The sequence below is a fragment of the Cucumis sativus genome, chromosome 3, assembly GCF_000004075.3.
Source record: "Cucumis sativus cultivar 9930 chromosome 3, Cucumber_9930_V3, whole genome shotgun sequence".
NCBI lineage: Eukaryota > Viridiplantae > Streptophyta > Magnoliopsida > Cucurbitales > Cucurbitaceae > Cucumis > Cucumis sativus.
The window spans coordinates 38,307,071-38,325,338 of record NC_026657.2 but is presented as its reverse complement, the minus strand read 5'-3'; the positions used below and the strand labels follow the sequence as shown (position 1 = coordinate 38,325,338).

The window sequence follows — 18,268 nt, the reverse complement described above, 5'->3', positions numbered from 1 at the left end:
TCATTTATTCTCCACCAAATTTCATTCCAACCCTCTTTCTCATTGCTTTCACGTTTCATCTTTCAATTTCACGCTATCCAATACTTTTGATATGTTTCTCAGCAATTCTGACTACATTTCAGCTCTCTAAACTTGAATAAAAACTGGTCTGAAAAACTATGCATTAGAGAATTTGAGTTTGGAAGCGCAATGAAATATGTGTAAGAAATCTCATCCGAAGGACTATCCATATTAACCTCTCTATCCTTTGAACCTCAAATCAATATCCCTCCTTCTCCAATTGCAGTTCCGATCTTCCTTCCTAACGTGATGGGTACGAGGGTTTAGGGTCTCAGAGTCTAAAACGACTCAACATGTAAACGATTGATGTAAAATAACAATGTTATATACAAATGATCCATAAACATTAAATCATATTACACAATTTATACCCTAGTTTTTACTTTTTAAATCACTTTTCTTTGTAAATCTCTAAACACAAAATACATTTTTTTAAACAACTCGTTAGTTTCTTTTCAAATCAAGTACTTGATAGATATACTAGTGCATTAATAACTACAAACTCGTTTCCAAGGAAAAAAACTTAATTTTCAAAAACAGAAAAAGTAATGGTAATTAATAATCTCATCGAACAAAGGCAACACCTTCTTTTTCACGATATATCCAAAAGTTTCGGATAGATATCAAAATAGTTAAAATAAAAATATATAGTATGAAAGAGTTAGAAGAATAACTTTAGAGGGATGGGTGTATTTAGAAAGGGAAGAAATGAGTATATTTTGATTGTGTGTGTAGCCTTTACACATCCAAAATTCCAAGCCCATGAGGGAGTTTGGTCGTCTTGTTTCTCCTTTGTTCCTCTTTATGTATCCCATGGAATCCCTTTGATATTGACCATTCCAATTTATTTATTACATCCATCAATATCAAAATTCATTTTTATTCAAATCTCTCTCTCTCTCTATCTATATATATATGAAAACTAATTTAATCCCACATGTTTCTTTTTTTAAATTTCTCCTTTGTGGTGCCAAAGTTATTCCCTTTGCCTTTTCTTCATTATTGTTATTCTTTTTTTTTTTTTCTATTTCTCTCTTTTCAAATTCTAAAAAATGTTTTGTTAACATTATCCACTATTGGGTCATAAAAAAGTTTAACATTATCCAATGTGAATTTCCAACTAAATTTATGTGGAAAGTGATGTGGGAATTTTATATACATTGGTGTATTTAGGAAGCAATTAGTTAAATATAACATATGACATATAGGGATAGGCATAAGCATTTGGGTCCAAAGTATTCTCTCATGGTTTAAGAAAAACATGTGTGAAAATTCACATTTTTTATAAATAAATGTTAAAGTTAATTAAATAGTTTAAATAGTGATTAGAAATTAAACGAATATGATTGCTCACATGTATTTGATCACATCTTACGTTATTAGTAAGTAATATGCACTCATTCATTTAAGATTGAGAGTCTGATTCTCCCATCCACCATTGTTGTACTAAAAAATGATATTTTACTAAATTTAGAATGATATATATATTTTTAAATATTTTTTATAATACTTAACTCAAACATGGGTTGTGTTTTTATATCAATAAGTTTAGATAAGAGTCTCGAGAATACATTTATATCTCAGGTCGTATTCTTTCATTCAAGAATTCGTCCCAAAATTATATTTTCATATATATATATATATATATATATATATATATATATATATTAATATACAATAGAATATTTGATAGGATTCAAAGAAAAGCAACAATTAATTTTGTAATTTTATATAGCTAGCTTGCCAACATTAGGGTTAACGATGATTTTTACTTTTAACTTTAATTAATGAAAAGGCATATGAAAAATAGTTATGGGCCCAGAGAGGGGAAAGGGGGGCGAGAAATTGGGCTTGGTCATGCTGGAAAGTTTTGTGGGCCTTTCGGAGCCCATTTAATGAAGTATAGCAAAACAGAAATCATACCACAAATCAATATTTAGGACATAATTTATTTATCTATCTATAATAAATTTTGCTATATTTGTAATTTTTTAAAAATATTACTTTATACATAATTACTTTTTACTCTAATTGCTATGTTTGCAACGAATTTATAAAGAATCACAACTACCTTCAATTGTATTAAATCTTTTTGGGTAAAAACAAAAGTAAAATAATTAGTTTCGCTAATAATTTCTATAATTGATAGACATTTATAGTTTTGCTTACGAGTTTTGAACTTTACAATAATTTTTCTAACTTTATTTTGTTTCTATTTTTTTTAATTATTATTTACAAAGTAATTTACATAAATATAACAAAAATCTAAAATATTGATAGTTTCATAAGACAATCATTTTTACATAAATATCATATGCGATGCTATTTATTAATCTCGACCATCTTGATGCAATTAAGGTTCAAGATAGAATAACTAAAGACACTGTCATAGTCTGATGTATGCCCCCAAGATATCGATATATCGATCTGGGTGTATCTCGCGACATACCTTTCAATCATCAATATATCGCATGTTGTTTGGGTGTATCACATGTTGAGTTTTTTGGTGTATGGCGCATGCGATCGATTAAGTCGTGTTGACAGGATAATTTTGATATCTTACGGAATAATTTTGATATTTTATCTTGTGAGTTTTTTTTCGTTTTTAAAATGGACGTTGGATATAGTGTATTTATTATATTTTTGAAAACATGGATGGTTTATAAGTAGTAAAAGAGGTATAATATCAGAACAATCTCATGTATATATTTCATTGGGAAAACAATGATTTTTTTTTCTTTTTCGCTCATTGTGGTGCAAAATGCAAAATGGCATCGATCGAGCCTTGTAAACATATAGCTCACAATTTTTTCAATCTTCGAAGCACAGCCTTAAACCGCATTAGCTTTTAGAGCTCACATGGCCAGAAACGACGATAACACCGCCACAACAACTGCCGCCCCTCCGACCAACCTAACCCCTGACGACGACGACGAGCTATCACTAGGTCCTGGTGCCGCAGCATCAGCGTCGTCGCCCGCTGCATCTGGTGAATCTGCCTCAGGCTTCGGTGGGGAAGAACTCACTGGGGCATCACTCTTTGGTGATTCCGCAGCCGGTGCGTCAGCCTCCGACGGAGTCTCAGCGGAAGGAACCGGTGCTTCTTTTGGCGATCCAGCTGGAGAAGACGATTTCGATGGTGGTGGTGCAGTAGTGGAGTTAGTTGGCTTGGTATCGATTCCAGGAACTTGAATTGGAGATGTGATCTGAAGAACAACGATGTTGTACGGTTGAGAAACAACAGATTTAACCAATTTTGAATCAGCCGTTGCTCCTTTCACAGCGGATTTAAACGCAACTTCGCCTTCGTTAATCAAGGTAACCTTAAGGAAACCTTGTTCGTTTGTAGCCGTACCGCTTGTTTGGTACAATGTTGTGAGAACCGTAGTGTTGTCGCTCGACAATTTACCTAACTTCTGAACATCGTAATAATCAAGAATAACATGAACACTCAAGATCCTCTTCATGACGTCCAATGGCTTGCCGGAGATGCCAGAAATAGCGCCATTGTCGACGGCAAGAATTGTAATGGTTTTTCTGCTGTTAATATCATCTGCAAGTTTTGTTTGAGTGAGTAAATCGTTGAAATTGGTGAAATCGGGGAACTGGCTCAAGAGCTTAGTGATGTTGAAGGCGGAGGCGGCTGAGAAGAGGAGGAAATTGAAGAGTAAGGCGGCGGAAATGGCTCTGGAATCCATTGTTATTGGAGAATTGAGGTAACTTTTTCTCTAATTTTTTAGATTTTTTTCCCTTTCAATGCGATTACCAATCCAAATCCGAAACCGGTGAGGTTGTTGAGTTACAATGGAGATGGGAAAAGGGGATTTATAGGAAGATTAACGGGAAAAAAAGGATTGAATAATGGAATTTCGTTTGGTTAAGAGTAAAATTCTGAATGAAAAATTCTTTTCCGGGAAAGTTTTGAATTAGATTCGTTGGGGATTTGAAGGTGAGGATGAAGATTAGGAGATTGTGTGGAATTCCGTGATAATATGAACCATTTTATGCCTCTAATTCTGTTTCTTTGTTCAGTTTATTTTTAACAAAACTAAATTGAATTGAAATTTTCAACTTCTAAGTGATTGTTGCATTGTTCTTATTATCATTAAACTTTGTGATTTGTTTTCTTTTTTAATACTCTTATAATATAACTCACCACCATTCTTATTATAACCTTTCATAAATTTTAGAGAGATAACTGATGCATGAAATTGTGTGACATTGCCCAAAATTTAGATGACTGTCAGAGTTATCTTATAGAAAAATTACAAATATAACAAAAGATACTTATTTTTTATTTTTTTATGATACTCTTATGACTTGTCATAAATAAACTAATATTTATAATATAATTTATGAATTAATGATTGGCCTTTATTATTGATAAGTTCTAACAAATTTTGTTATATTTACATTTTTTAAAATGTTGTTATATATATTGATACTTTTGAATCCAATTGATATATGTGTAATTTTTTCTTATTTTTCTTATTTACAATAACTTATTTAAATACTTAAAAAATCAATCCAAACATATATCAATTTTTTCCAAACATATATCAATTTTTTCTTATTTTTCTCACTTACATAAACTTATTTAAATACTTAAAAAATCAATCCAAATACACTCTAAATTTTAAAAAATTTCAGCACTTTTAAAATATATATAAAAGTTAGTGTATTTTTAAAAGTATATATTTGTAACAAGCGATGAAGAGTATTTGTTATAATTGCATTCTTTTATAAGAAGAAAAACTATTTTGGTTAAGGTTGAGATGAGATGTATTATGTTATAGTTACTTTTGAATGCTCAAATTGTACCACTAATATGATGTCTTAATAAATCATTTCAATTACAATTAAGCTAAGTAACGCTCAACATTATATGAATGAAATGAAATTACGCACATGTGTATATATATTGGTTAACACATGTATACAATGGAAAAACCATTCCAAAAGCCTCGAAGAGACAAAGCGTTTAGACATTTGTTCTATATTTCACATGAACTACAATTGAACAATTAAAGATAGAGTGAGTAAAATTGGTGAAGCAATAACGAGGACTTAGGAGATAGTTGATTGAATTAGCCAGGCCCAACTTTAGGTATGTCATGGTGCTCACTCAAATTTGCCAAACATTGATTGAATTCTTGAATTCGATCTCTGTGAGATTTGCTGGCCATCTTCGCCATTCTTTGAAGATTAATCTTCTCCCATTGTCGAAGATATCGCCTCTCCGCGGCTGTTAACATATCGTCGTATAAACCTTTGCCACTGCCGCCACCATCGGTTTCTTTAGAACAATCGACCAATGAAGTAATATTCCTTCCTAACAATCTCCAAAAGAAAAATATACCAATAAGATTGTTGAAACTAGATGGACAAATTGAACAGAGAGACAAATCTAAAGGGACACTTAAAATGACTTCTAAGTGCTTTGATAACATCTCAATTTTACACTTAAAGATCTACTTTTTCAAAGAGTTTAAGAAATTCTGAACTCTGGAACCCACAATGCAAGAAGTTAGTAAGAAGAAAAGTTCATAACTTGAAAAGTTCATAACTCTATACTTCTGTACTCCTACTTCCCATATACGAGCTTAGAAAGATTACTTGCATGGTCTAACTATACACCATGTTAGGATGGAACGCAAAAGAATGTTTGATTGAATGGATTGTCAAGAATGATCACTTGAAGATTTATTTTCTATATCTTCAAATAGTAGATGGAGCCAATCATTCTGGTGATTCAAAAAGGCCATTGATTTAATAAAGGACTTACATACGATGAGTACAATCCATGATGAATGTCGATGTATAATCACAACTACTAGGACTAAACAACCCCTGTTTACCTCCAAACGATTCAAAACACTTTGATTTATGTAAGAGGTTACAAAACAGAGCACAACTAAAGTAAATAATCATGTATATAAAGATACTTAGATCTTAAGAGCACAACAACGTTTGCAACTATTCTAACAATGCTGATGGAATTTTTTTTCACGGGTAGAAAGTAAAATTTGAACTCAATCTCCTAAATTAACGATCTAACAACTTCTAACAAATTAACAACTCCAACTCATATAATGATATAACTCAGAAGACAGGTTTTCATCAAATTCTTAACAAATTACCATTATCATCACAGTTCAAAACACAACAAATTCAAAAGAAATCAACTAACCTGAGAGATCATGATCGTCTTCTCTCACAAGTCGAGAGAATTCGTCAATTCGCTTCTTCTGCTTCTTCTTCTTTCTAATTCCATCTCCTTTTACACCTAAGGCCTTCCCCTTCAGCCTCAATTTCTCCACCACCACATTCTCGTACTCCGACATCTTTTCCGGTTGCGAAGAGATGAAAAGCAGACGAACAGCAGAGATTTATCTACAACGCCAAATAAAATCGTAGTTGATTTTTACGGCATTGAATTGACGATATGAAACCAATCGAGAAACAGAAAATTATCACATAGCAATGTTGAGTTCAGATTCGGGACCGTTAATGCACACAATCAAACACAATTCTTGCTGAAAGAAAAAAATAGTTCGAGAACTTTGATTGGATCTTCGTTTACCTTACGAAATGGTTTGAGCGAAGGCTCTCGAAACTTTTAGAGCTCTGTTGTTTTTGAAAACGGCCGTGTTTATAAGAATCTTTGGAACTTTCTGGACGCCGGAGCGAGTGAGCGATATTCACTATTACCTACACCGTTCGTAGTTACGGCGTCGTATTACTTGAATATGGGAATGTTTTATGATCCTTATCTTTCCTAAGTTTGTAAAACACGAAACGGTCGATTGTTTCGAGAAAAAAAATTATTATAGTTTTTTTGTTTGATTTTAATTAAAATAATTTGTATTTAGATTATAAATTATTTTAAAAGATTGAAAGTTTTGAATTATCATAGACAATTTAAGAATTTTGAAGCATAGTAAATGGTGATTATAACATTTTTAATAATATTTATAGGTTATAGTAAATTGGTAGTTATTGATACGATAAAAGAGTTTAGAATCCAATTTTTTTTTATAATTTGTAAATATTTTAATTTATTTTATTATTTTTAAAAATGATTCAAAAATTAAATTAAAAAGTGAAAATTTGAGAGAGAAAACTTTCTGGAGGTTGCGACTTGTAGATCAATTGAGACATGTTTTTGACTCCACATTTTAAACCTTAGTGCGAAACCGACATGTCGTCGACTTCAGAAATTCTTATCTAATAAATGATTACTGCTCTCTCCACTGCCCTTTCTGCTTCTCCTTCAGGTATTTCTTCTTCTAGAATTCGACTTAGGTTTTGTTCTTCCATGTTCTAACCGCCCATTTGTAACGTTTCTTCGATTTCGAGTTTTCAGGTGGACGCTGCAAGTACACCGGTCAATCTGTGGTACTACATTTCTCGTTTCTTTGTTTTGTTTTTGTGATTCTCCATTCGTTTTCCAATTCCAGTTTGTTAATTAATCTTATATTGGGGTTTGATTGGGGATTCGAATGGCTGGATTTTAATCTGAAAGTGGTTTTATATGGACAATGGACAGAGAGCTGTGCCAATACGCGTTTTAACTGTGGGGAAGAAGAGGTCTCGTGGCGTACAGCTTCTTGTTGATGAGTATATTGATAAGCTCAAGAACTACTGTCATGTTGAAGATGTTCAACTGCGCTCAAATCCGAGAAATGCGCGGTATGGGATTTTATGGTTGATGTTAATTTGTAAATTTTGGTTTGCTGAAAGATGTTAGTCTTAATTGAGTACTTTCATTCTGCATATTGGTACTTGAATTTTAGGGATCCGAAAGCTCAGGTTGATGATGAAGACGTGGCTGTCGTGAATCTTCTCAAGCCTGACGACTGGGTTTATCTCTTAACATTCTTTTTCGTCGGATCATTACATATTTTGTTTTTCTGGCTGCGGTCGTTTACCAAAAATTAGTTTAGAACTTTCTATTTCCTAATTTCATATTTCTTTTGCCTGCTAAAAACTTGAAAGTAGATTGTATTCTTGAACTCTTTTACTTCAGAAAAAATGAGTCATAGTTCTTTTTTCTGGGAAAGGAATATAGGTTGCAATAAATTTTTTATATACAACACGATCAATGTGGGTTGAGGAATTTGAACGTCCGATCTCAATAGGAGTACAATATGCTCGTGTGTCAGATCAAAATAATCTGTTGAATGCATTTTAGTACTGCTATTACTGCTTACTGTCGCCATTATGCACATCCACCTTGCAGGTTGTGATGCTGGATGAGAATGGGAAAGAGTTATCCTCCGAGCTGATGGCTGAGTTGGTGGCAGATGCAGGCAATACAGTGCGTAGCATTTCCAATTCAAATCGAATTAGTTAGTGTCGAGGAGTTTAGTATGGAAATTGAAAGTTTTGATTATTCTCAAATGAACAAGCCCACATGTTCCAATTCCCATATTAGTCTAGATCTTAGCCTGTGACAGTCTCTTTCTTTCTAAATTTATATGATGACAGATGGCTAGAAGTAGAACAATATGTGGATTATTTTGAATTTTCTTAGCCTCATATAGGTTTCCAGTTGTCACCATGCTCCAATTGTTTCTGGAAACAACTTTAATAGAGCTATCGGGGTATGTCGAGAATGGGCGTGGCATTTTTTAGATGTTCTTAGATAAGGTTCTGTCTTCTAATCTTATGTTTCTTATTCTCTGCAGAGTGCTTCAAGATTATCATTTTGCATTGGTGGACCGTATGGCCATGGACAACAGCTGCGACAACGAGCTAACTTATCAATCAAGCTTTCCTCCATGGTATTAAATCATCAAATTGCACTACTTGTGCTTATGGAACAACTTTACAGGTAACATTTTTTTTCCTTCTAGTCAATAGTGCCTCTTGGGTGGAACTGATGTGTTGATGATAATGAACTTAAGATGCTGGACGTACAATTTTATTATCCTATCAAACTTCCTGTTTTTGTTCACTACAGCCAAGATCTCTGTCCGTCTTGCCCGGCACCTAGAATCTACTCAAACCTCATGGCTTATGGCTGCAAAATGTTCTGAAATTTCATTTCTGGACATTAAATTTGTACTTTAAGCGGCCATTTTGAAACTTTTGAAATCAAACCGCTACTTTCTTTCACACATTTACTTCAAAATCCAACACTAACACCCAACTCACTCTGCACCATCTTGCATTTTAAAGTTAAAATACTTATTCTCAATGCATTTTTGTATTAATTTTAGGTCATGGACTATTCTAAAGGGTCAGAAGTACCATCATTAGCAGCAGCAGCAGCTCAAATGCCAGCTTAGCGGTATTTTTCCTTTAATATGTTAGATCTTTAGCTATCTATTTCATCTTCACAATGGAAGGAAAGTTTAAGTTTGTGTAAAAATGATCTCTTATTGCCATTATTGTAGGAAAGTTTGTTGCTTATTTTGTCCAGAGCATTTCCCTCCCGATCTTTTGTGTACGAATATAAATTGGTCAACTACTAGTAAGTGTAAGTTCTAATAGGTCAAAAATTTTAACCTCATCTTAAAGAAATTAATAGATGTCTCAACCATTGTTGTGTACCATATTTGCTCTTGGATGCATGACGAAATGGAGCCTCGAGGTGGAGATTAACTATTTCCGTCATCATTACACTTGATTTCTTCTCTTTTCTTATGGGGGGAGATAGGAGACTCGTTTATGTTAGTTTACTATGATGTTGTAATAAACATTACAAGAATCCATGAGATGTCAAGATATTTGTGTATTTGGCAATGTGTATTTAATTTGTTTTTGTGGGCTCTTCTATATTACATTTAGCTTTGACTTTCTATTTTTTGAAAATTTAATTTTGTTGGTAAAAAGACTCGTATGAGCATAGTTTAACCATTACAGAGCTTCTATTAACCGTTTTAAAATCAGAAGCTCCACACATTGTCAAAACCAATAGCAATAAAAAGAAATATTACCTTTATGAAGCATATCGTTTTTTTTTTTGTATATGTCAATTCATATCCTAAATTAATTGTGAGATTATGTCAATTTAAATATTCAACTTTAAAGATTTTATCCATTTAAATATAATCTTGAATCTCAATTTTAATTAAAATTTTATTTATATAAGTATAAATTTAAATTCTAAACTTTTACCATGGTATCCAAATAAAACATAATGAAAAGTTTAAATTATGAATAAAACATATGATCATCCGTTTAGTGTTTAATTTATGTAAGTTTCAAAAAAGTTTATGATTTAAATGAGTTCGGGAATATAATTGCTATTTTTCATCATTTTTTTCTTTTGAAAACCATCTAAATAGAAAGGAATTATGTGAATTAGTCAACTAAACTTTATTTGCACTTTTGCAAGTAGAAGATCTGCAAGACCTAAAACGGCGTCGTATAAATGAATAAAACGGTCGTTTTGAAAATTACGCGCGTGGACTTAAAACCAATTGTATCAAAATAAGTCCTTCTATTGGCTACTATTGCTCCACGTCACCATACAATTTTAGTCCACGTGTCATTATCTAAGCGCTTAAATCTCTACAAAACGGAAAATAAAATTAGAAAAAAGAAATTAAAGACGATGAACTACAACACTCTCCGCAGCTCATTGACGTCTCTTCCATTGCTGAAAACACTCCCGAATTATTCTTCTCTGAAACCGGTGATCCATATCGCCGTGAAATCAGCTAGCCGTCGAATCTTTGTCATGAATTCTAGCTCGAAGCTCGATTCTAGATCGCCGTCGTCGTCGAGTACATGTCAAGTTCCGGGGCTAGAATCGGAGGAAATGGATAGAGTTGTGGAACAAATGTTCCGGCGCTATTCGTCTTCTTCAGGGTTCAAGAGAGGAAAAGGAGTAGCCATTGTTTGGTTCAGAAATGACCTCCGTGTACTGGATAATGAAGCCCTGAATAAGGCCTGGATTTCGTCCGAGGCTGTGTTGCCGGTGTATTGCGTTGATCCTAGACTTTTTGGTTCTACCTGCTACTTCGGATTTCCTAAAACTGGAGGTTTGTTTCGAAATTTGTTCTTTACTTTAGTCACTACTGATCGTGTAATTTGTTTGGAGAACTTATATGTCGATTGTCTTGTTGAGCTCTAGATTAGTCAGTTTCTTGTTGTTTTTTTTTTTTTTTTTATCATGAGGTTACTCTGTTCACGAGTAGGTGAGTATAGTGGCGGGTATTATTAGAGGTCTGTTCGTTGCCCTCGAATTAGGACTACTTTTTCTCATCTTTAATTGAAAATTACTGAGTGGAGTTCGGAAAAAATTCATAGCTATGCATTGATTCAAATTTTGAAATGTAAGGCTATTAGTTGAACCGATGGTTCAGATTAAGATCTTGGCGTTTTGGAATTTTGGTTGACTTGGAGTTGAGCAAATGTTCGAGGGTTATATAATTTCCTTCCTTTCTGGCAGCATTGAGAGCCCAGTTTATTGTTGAATGCTTGGCTGACTTGAAAAGAAATTTAACTAAACGAGGCCTTAACTTACTCATTCAACATGGGAAGCCTGAAGAAATTCTTCCTTCTCTTGCAAAAGCCCTTGGTGCCCACACAGTTGAGTAACTTCGATACCATTCCTTGTATGTTTAAAGCACTGCTCTAATTTGGTCGTTTGTTAAATTCTATCTATTGATTCGATCAGGTTTTTGCTCAAATGGAAACTTGTAGTGAGGAACTATACGTCGAAAAAATGGTGAGCAAAGGTCTTAAAACTGTGGTGTTATCACCAACCTCAGAGAAGTCTGCCTCTGCCAAGTCAAGTGCTGCTAGAAGCCCTACTTTTCAACTTGTTTGGGGAACCACCATGTACCACATAGATGACCTTCCATTTGACACCAACAGTTTGCCTGATGTCTACACACAGTTTCGTAAAGTACCGTATATTTTCTTTATAGTTTTAGGTTTGTTACGTCCTTTTGCGTCGTTAAGTGTGTTTCTCACAATGTGCTTTTTCATTTGATGGACCACCAAATTGCAGTCTGTTGAAGCAAAATGTAAAATTCGAGATTGCATTCGACTTCCAGCTCTTCTTGGGCCTGCACCAAGCATCGATGATTGGGGATCTGTTCCCTCACTTGATAAGCTTGGGCTTCAACCTCCTAGTGTAAGTTTATGCGTTGGAATAGTGCTATGAGAAGATATATAACCAAATCTGCTCTTTGTGAAAGGACTGTTGATTCGTTTTTTTACTTTTTCAGGTTGTTAAGGGCATGAGGTTTATAGGCGGTGAGAGCGCAGCTCTATCCAGAATTTATGAGTACTTCTGGAAGAAGGTGAAAATTGTATTTTAATTAAAAACATGAACAGCTTAACCATCGACTTATTAACTCAGTGATGCATTTATTCCTTTGCTCCCTTTTGATTCTCTTAATCATGGTTTCTATGCAATTTTAGTTACATGGTTGATGTTTGCTGAAGTATTCTCTTTGTTTCTCCCTTGCTTTTTAGGATTTACTACGGATTTATAAGGAAACAAGGAATGGGATGCTAGGACCTGACTACTCTACAAAATTCTCTCCATGGCTTGCATCAGGAAGCATTTCTCCTCGTCTCATTCACGAAGAGGTTGGTTCTATTTCATTTTCCTTTAATGACGATGTGTTTTGCATATTTGAAGGTTTGAATTATTCTCTTAGGTAAGGAGGTATGAGAGGGAAAGGGAAGCAAATCAATCTACTTACTGGTATTCACTATTACCCATGCATATATCATCCTAATTATCTCTTTATAATAAGGAATGGCCCATGGCTACTACAATTGTCTACTGTTTTAAAATTAAAACTTAGAACGAGGCGAACTATGACACATCTTCCTTTCTCAAAAGTTTGATTATTGGAAGGAAATATTTTACCCTTAGTTAATCTACATCTGCCGTTTCAGGGTTTTGTTTGAATTGATATGGAGGGATTACTTTAGGTTTCTTTCAGTCAAATATGGCAATTCTCTTTTTCATCTTGGTAAGGGTTGTCAGAATTTTTTTAGTTTTCGTCACGTTCCTGTGTCTTTCTACCATCTTTTTTGGTGCATATTCCAACTTATGCCAGTTTCTTTTCACAGGTGGGCCAAGAAAAGTGGAGTCGAAATGGAGCCAAGACAAAAATTTGTTTGAATCCTGGAGAGATGGACGTACAGGGTATTTTGTTTCTCTCACTTGTCTCATCTTGTTTCTTTCAAGTCCCAAGAGTGTAAACAATGCTTTCACATGTTATTAGAAGTTTGATGTACGAAGTATTCTGGGCCTCCAGGTACCCTCTAATAGATGCAAATATGAAAGAATTATCAACAACTGGGTTCATGTCAAATCGAGGGCGGCAGGTATTATTTCGAGTTCATAATTTCTACAGTGTTCAAATATTATCTAGATAACGAATATGAAATCCTTGCCAGAAAATTAGCACCTCTTAAAAAACATGCCCTTGGACTGCCAAATTACATCACTTGTGAACATGCTAAAATAACACTTACTAAAGCACGCATCAAAGTTGAGTAACAAATGCGCCGATGATCTGTTCTTTCTACAGATAGTATGTTCGTTCCTTGTTCGAGATATGGGTATTGACTGGCGTATGGGAGCTGAATGGTTTGAGACATGTCTTCTCGATTATGACCCTTGCTCCAATTATGGAAATTGGACATATGGAGCTGGTAATTTGATTTCCTTCCGAGATATGAAAACTCTGAGCTTAAATTCCCACACTTTGTAAACCATCATGGTTTTGGCTTAGGGGTAAATAAAAAAAAGTGGCAGTTTCAATAACTAAGAGAAATATATATATATATTTCCACACCCTATATGTTCAGCTATATGTTCAGGTTTGAAACAAAAGCATTTTCAGAATTCTTCATTGAATCTTTTTCGTATACTTTTTTTCTCCTTCTCCCATGGCGTATTTCATCTGAAAAATGTATTTCAATCATTTATTATACATCATTTGAAGCGCCAAGAACGATTGTTGCATAATTTTATATAACTACCTTGTTTAGGATATCGTTCTGGGAATTTCTTTTTCTGGATCTTTGTTCCTTGTAGTCCATTTACCTCGTCTTCGACGACTGAATTTATATTGTCCATAACTTAAATTGAATGTTTATTTAATGTTATTTCTGATATATTATATTGTCCACATATGTCATGAATGTCATATTTCATCCTTTTTGCAACCCCAAATGTCACTCGTTTTATAAATTCAAAAAAAAAAAAAACTGTGAAACTTTAAAGTTCTGTCCTCTCTAATTGTAGGAGTTGGGAACGACCCAAGAGAAGATCGTTACTTCAGTATCCCCAAGCAAGTAAGTACAGATTTTACTGATTCAAGGTGCTAGACAAGATGGATCTATTAACTTCTTCAATGAACACATTCTTATTCACTGGATCATATGTCATAAACAGTTTGCATCGAGTAGAAAGTTAGGATGATGGTATGAGGAAATAAGGATCAAAGAATGAGTCGTCCATCATTTCTGCATATATTCTCTTTGAAAAGTGATCCAGTCGAGTTACAATACAGAAACACTAAGAAGTAGGAACTTGAGTAACTGCAAATCTTATATTTTACCTAAAATTTCAAGATGTGGTTTGGAGTAAATAGTATCGAGTAAAATTGTCTGAAGCAACCATCAAGTTTAAGAGCACATTCAGAACAACTTTCTAAGTGCTTTCTTAACAAGGGAGATTTGGTCCAAGGAGTTGAAGTTGGAGTAAGCGAGTTGTGAACTCCACTATTTGTTTTGTCCAAAAAATTTATAGGTCTCACGACTAAAAAACATCAATTTTTATGCTTTATTGGCTTCATAATTTTACAACTCATCTCTCCAGTTTTCATTACAAACATGCACATCATCAGATCGGATTCTGATGTTTCTTTTCCCTTTCAATATCTCGTGTATGACAGTAATATCTTTTACAGGCACAAACATACGATCCCGAGGGTGAATACGTGGCGTATTGGTTACCACAACTACGAATGCTACCCAAAGACAAGAGGCACTTCCCAGGAAAAATGTTGTACATTGAACAAGTTGTTCCTTTAAAGTTTGTGAATGCTGGAAGGCCCCAAAGCCAAGATTCTACAAGAAGAAAAACCTTTGGTGGGAAACAAGCAAAGGACTTCAGAAGATAACACCTATTCTCAAAGAATAATCAAATAAAAGGTAATGCTATTTTAGGAAAGTAAGGTATAATCATATTTCAACACTCACCATTATATCTTTTCTTGACCATAAGTTATAAACACAAAAGTAGTCGTGAGAAAAGCTTTATGTTTTCTTTATCATTTTATCTTAGGTTGATTCCTTGATCCTTTAGAAACTTCTTCAAGGCAAAGATGAATTTCCAAACAGGTTTCGTTTCGGGTTTGACCGTTGCTCGTTAGCTTTCCATTACACTCGAGAAGGAATAGTTGGAATGAAAATATGGTTATTAGAGAATCCTCCACAATTGGTGATAGGAGTGTTGCTTTTTCTTTTGAGTGATCCTTTGTGTCTCAAGAAACCTCCTATTAACATTATTATCATCCATCCTAAATTTCATTATATTTTCATATTTTTATGAGTTGAACGTAAACAAATGAAAAATAAACAATAATATAAATAATAGCATAATATTTTGTTACAAACATTTTTTCCATTTAAAATAAAATTCATAAAATATTTAGTTATTACTTACTTACCTCTTGCTTTTGATTTTTTTCGTTTATATAATTTTTCAACCAATATCCATCAAAATCAATATTCTCAAAAACTTTGATATATTCGTAGACTTTACACATATAATTCTTACTATTACATGAGAAAAGAAATAGTTTCGTTCACTATTTTTACGTAAGTGGTTAGTACAATTATAAATTATCAACTTTATTATTGTTGTATTTTATGAGTGTGTAACAAAATAAACAACAAAGGAAAATAACAAAAATACGTAACAAGAAAATATTGCACGGAATTAATATCGAGTACTTTAATACTAACAATACAAAGAGAGTTATAAATTTATTTTGGGCCAAGGATTGGTTATACAAATTACTAAATGGGGTTTCAAATTCAACCCTATTTGGGTTCAAATTATTATTTTTTTCTTTTTAGTATATTTTAATTTTTTTTAAAAAAAGACTAAATAAACTAAACTACTTCCAACCTAAGTTAGCAATAACTTTTAACAAATGGTTTGTGTAGTTTTTCTTCTCTTGCTTTATATGTAACTTTTGCTTTTCAATTTCAGTACTTAACATAAAAACATAAAACATTAAGAAGATATTTGTTTACCATTAAGTTAGGTTTAGTCTATAGGATACAATCAATTGATAAATTAAACACAAAACTCCAAACCCAAATTTCAGCTAACCCAAAACATTTTCATGTCGACTTTTGAAGGTTATCGAGTCGTGATATTTAAATTCAAATACTTTTTGTTGACCTTTTAGAAAAAGAGTTTTGTAAGCGTGTTTGAGGGTTTTTTTCAATATCTATAGAATCTACCGTTATGAAAGATCGGATAGTATACTTTTCAGCATTGGAATTTTATTTTTTGGTAATTATAATTAATGACCATTTTAGAAATAATAATTAAAGATATAACAACATTTTAAAAAATTGCAAATATAAGAAAACTATCACTATAGACTTGTATGATCTATCAATGATATACCAATATTTACAACATGGTTTATCGATGATAGACTTCTATCATTGATATAATTCGACAAATTTTGCTATATTTGCAATTTTTTTAAGATGTTATATACTAAATTATTTTAATTATTTGTTATTTTGGAATATAATTGACATATGCAACTTTAAATTTCATTAAAGAAATCAATAGGAAGAAAGGGTTTGTTAGGTCGTCGGTGAGAGACTTTTTATTTATTTCTACTTCGAAAAGTGGTTTCTTCCACTTTATAAAAACTTCTTTCCTCCCAAGTGACCAATTAAAAAAATAGCTTTAAAGTTTATAAATAAAATAATGCATATCAACTTTTTAACTTACTTCTAAATCAAATGAAGAAAAGTGATGGACCCTTTTGTATTTTTAAAAACTTTAGGTCCAAGATTTAGAATTCGAATCTCCGACATTCTCATGCTCAACTTTGAAGTTCTTATGATCGAGCCACCGAAAAGGAAACTGCACCGTGTTGGTATAGGTATTAACTTTTAATTTTGTTAAGTATTTCTTAACATGACTTTCATGTCCTTATAATCTCTCTCATTCAGATGTGATATCGGTTCATTCATATCTCCTTCCTAATATCGGGCATTACAATGTTAAAGAACGAGATTGTGTAAAATGTTCTTGATTACGAGGTAACCTATCTATAATTCTGAATCGGTAAAAGATAAAGATATATAGAAGAGAGTTACCAAATCCTAAAGTAGACTCTAGAAAGTTCCTAACAAATGGAAAGAAAAAGACCGTTAGGCCAAAACCTAATTGACTCGTTTCGGCCGAGGTCAACTAGGTGAACCAAAATTCCTCTTCAACCAGTAATCTCACGAGAGTAGTTGATCAGAGCAGTTATCTCATTTGGTGTGCAGTTTTCAAATAGGTAAAGAAAGTTGATATCAAATTAAATTCTAAAGAGATAAGCAAGACTTCTTCTCGACTTAAGCTTAAAACTAAATTCATCTCCTCCCTACAAGGATTCCATGCTTTTATCTTCATTGCTTAGACCTAATTCAAATTCCATATCCACATATGGTAAAAATAAAATTGTAATTGAATACTTTTATTTATGGGTTGAGATCAAATATATATATACATATATACACACATATGTATATATATAGGAAGTAATTAATGGTGGGATAATTAGATGGAGGTTCATAATCTTTTTAGATATGGAAATAGGTTTTAATTGCTTGATTTTGATAACATGGTTGGTTAGTGGCCTCTCCCTCCCTTAGCCTTAGACCCTACACTTCAATAGTATAGATTTGAAAACCAAACCCTACTTTTTAATTTTCAATTACGTTCGAAGGAATATATATATATATATATATATATATATACTATCCTTTCGGTCCTTAAGTTTTGAAGAATGTGTGTATTTGGTTCCTAATATTTTAAATTGGTTAGTTTAGTCTCTCGGTTTTCAAGAATACGTTTCAAACATTCCTCAACTAGTAATTTTACTAAATAAAAGCGTAGTAAAAAACTTTGGTGCAACTTTTGAAAATTTAACACGAGGTTACTTTTTTATTTTTTTAAAAGTTACTGTTTTTAATT

The 18,268-nt window shown here is 32.9% G+C and overlaps 4 protein-coding genes across 11 annotated transcripts; 2 read left to right on the top strand and 2 right to left on the bottom strand.

Moving 5' to 3' along the window:
• Positions 1-2,915: 2,915 nt before the first annotated feature.
• Positions 2,916-3,953, bottom strand: LOC101213976 (fasciclin-like arabinogalactan protein 14). The gene has a single exon (XM_004136409.3). It carries the CDS (start codon positions 3,756-3,758, stop codon positions 2,916-2,918), a length of 843 nt encoding a protein of 280 aa, XP_004136457.1. The 5' UTR covers positions 3,759-3,953.
• Positions 3,954-4,889: 936 nt separating this feature from the next.
• On the bottom strand, positions 4,890-6,782 carry LOC101214218 (protein FAM32A-like). Of its 2 annotated transcripts, XM_011654212.2 has the most exons (3): positions 6,644-6,782; positions 6,251-6,453; positions 4,890-5,392 (listed from the first exon to the last, which is right to left on the bottom strand). In XM_011654212.2, the coding sequence occupies exons 2-3, from the start codon at positions 6,402-6,404 to the stop codon at positions 5,148-5,150; spliced, it is 399 nt and encodes a 132-aa protein (XP_011652514.1). In that variant the 5' UTR covers positions 6,405-6,453; positions 6,644-6,782; the 3' UTR covers positions 4,890-5,147. The 2 variants fall into 2 exon arrangements, 1 of the variants encoding a protein (XP_011652514.1); XR_969142.2 differs by having other exon boundaries at positions 4,890-5,400; positions 6,251-6,771.
• Positions 6,783-7,177: 395 nt separating this feature from the next.
• LOC101220649 (putative RNA methyltransferase At5g10620) lies at positions 7,178-9,845 on the top strand. 5 transcript variants are annotated; one of them, XR_004215515.1, is made up of 9 exons: positions 7,178-7,337; positions 7,427-7,458; positions 7,610-7,752; positions 7,857-7,923; positions 8,303-8,380; positions 8,607-8,666; positions 8,751-8,896; positions 9,026-9,355; positions 9,462-9,845. XR_004215515.1 is itself a non-coding variant. In XM_004136271.3 (9 exons), the coding sequence occupies exons 1-8, from the start codon at positions 7,295-7,297 to the stop codon at positions 9,322-9,324; spliced, it is 609 nt and encodes a 202-aa protein (XP_004136319.1). In that variant the 5' UTR covers positions 7,181-7,294; the 3' UTR covers positions 9,325-9,355; positions 9,462-9,845. The 5 variants fall into 5 exon arrangements, 4 of the variants coding, with proteins under 4 accessions (XP_031739112.1, XP_004136319.1, XP_031739113.1 ...); XM_004136271.3 differs by having other exon boundaries at positions 7,181-7,337; positions 9,285-9,355; XM_031883252.1 differs by having other exon boundaries at positions 9,026-9,843.
• Positions 9,846-10,620: 775 nt separating this feature from the next.
• On the top strand, positions 10,621-15,592 carry LOC101221042 (cryptochrome DASH, chloroplastic/mitochondrial). Of its 3 annotated transcripts, none has more exons than XM_011654209.2 (14): positions 10,621-11,054; positions 11,465-11,604; positions 11,693-11,923; positions 12,029-12,154; positions 12,249-12,323; positions 12,499-12,615; positions 12,687-12,733; positions 12,931-13,007; positions 13,108-13,183; positions 13,296-13,365; positions 13,572-13,695; positions 14,291-14,340; positions 14,958-15,201; positions 15,391-15,592. In XM_011654209.2, the coding sequence occupies exons 1-13, from the start codon at positions 10,625-10,627 to the stop codon at positions 15,168-15,170; spliced, it is 1,776 nt and encodes a 591-aa protein (XP_011652511.1). In that variant the 5' UTR covers positions 10,621-10,624; the 3' UTR covers positions 15,171-15,201; positions 15,391-15,592. The 3 variants fall into 3 exon arrangements, with proteins under 3 accessions (XP_011652511.1, XP_004136321.2, XP_031739349.1); XM_004136273.3 differs by having other exon boundaries at positions 15,335-15,592; XM_031883489.1 differs by having other exon boundaries at positions 14,958-15,592.
• The last annotated feature ends 2,676 nt before the right edge of the window (positions 15,593-18,268 follow it).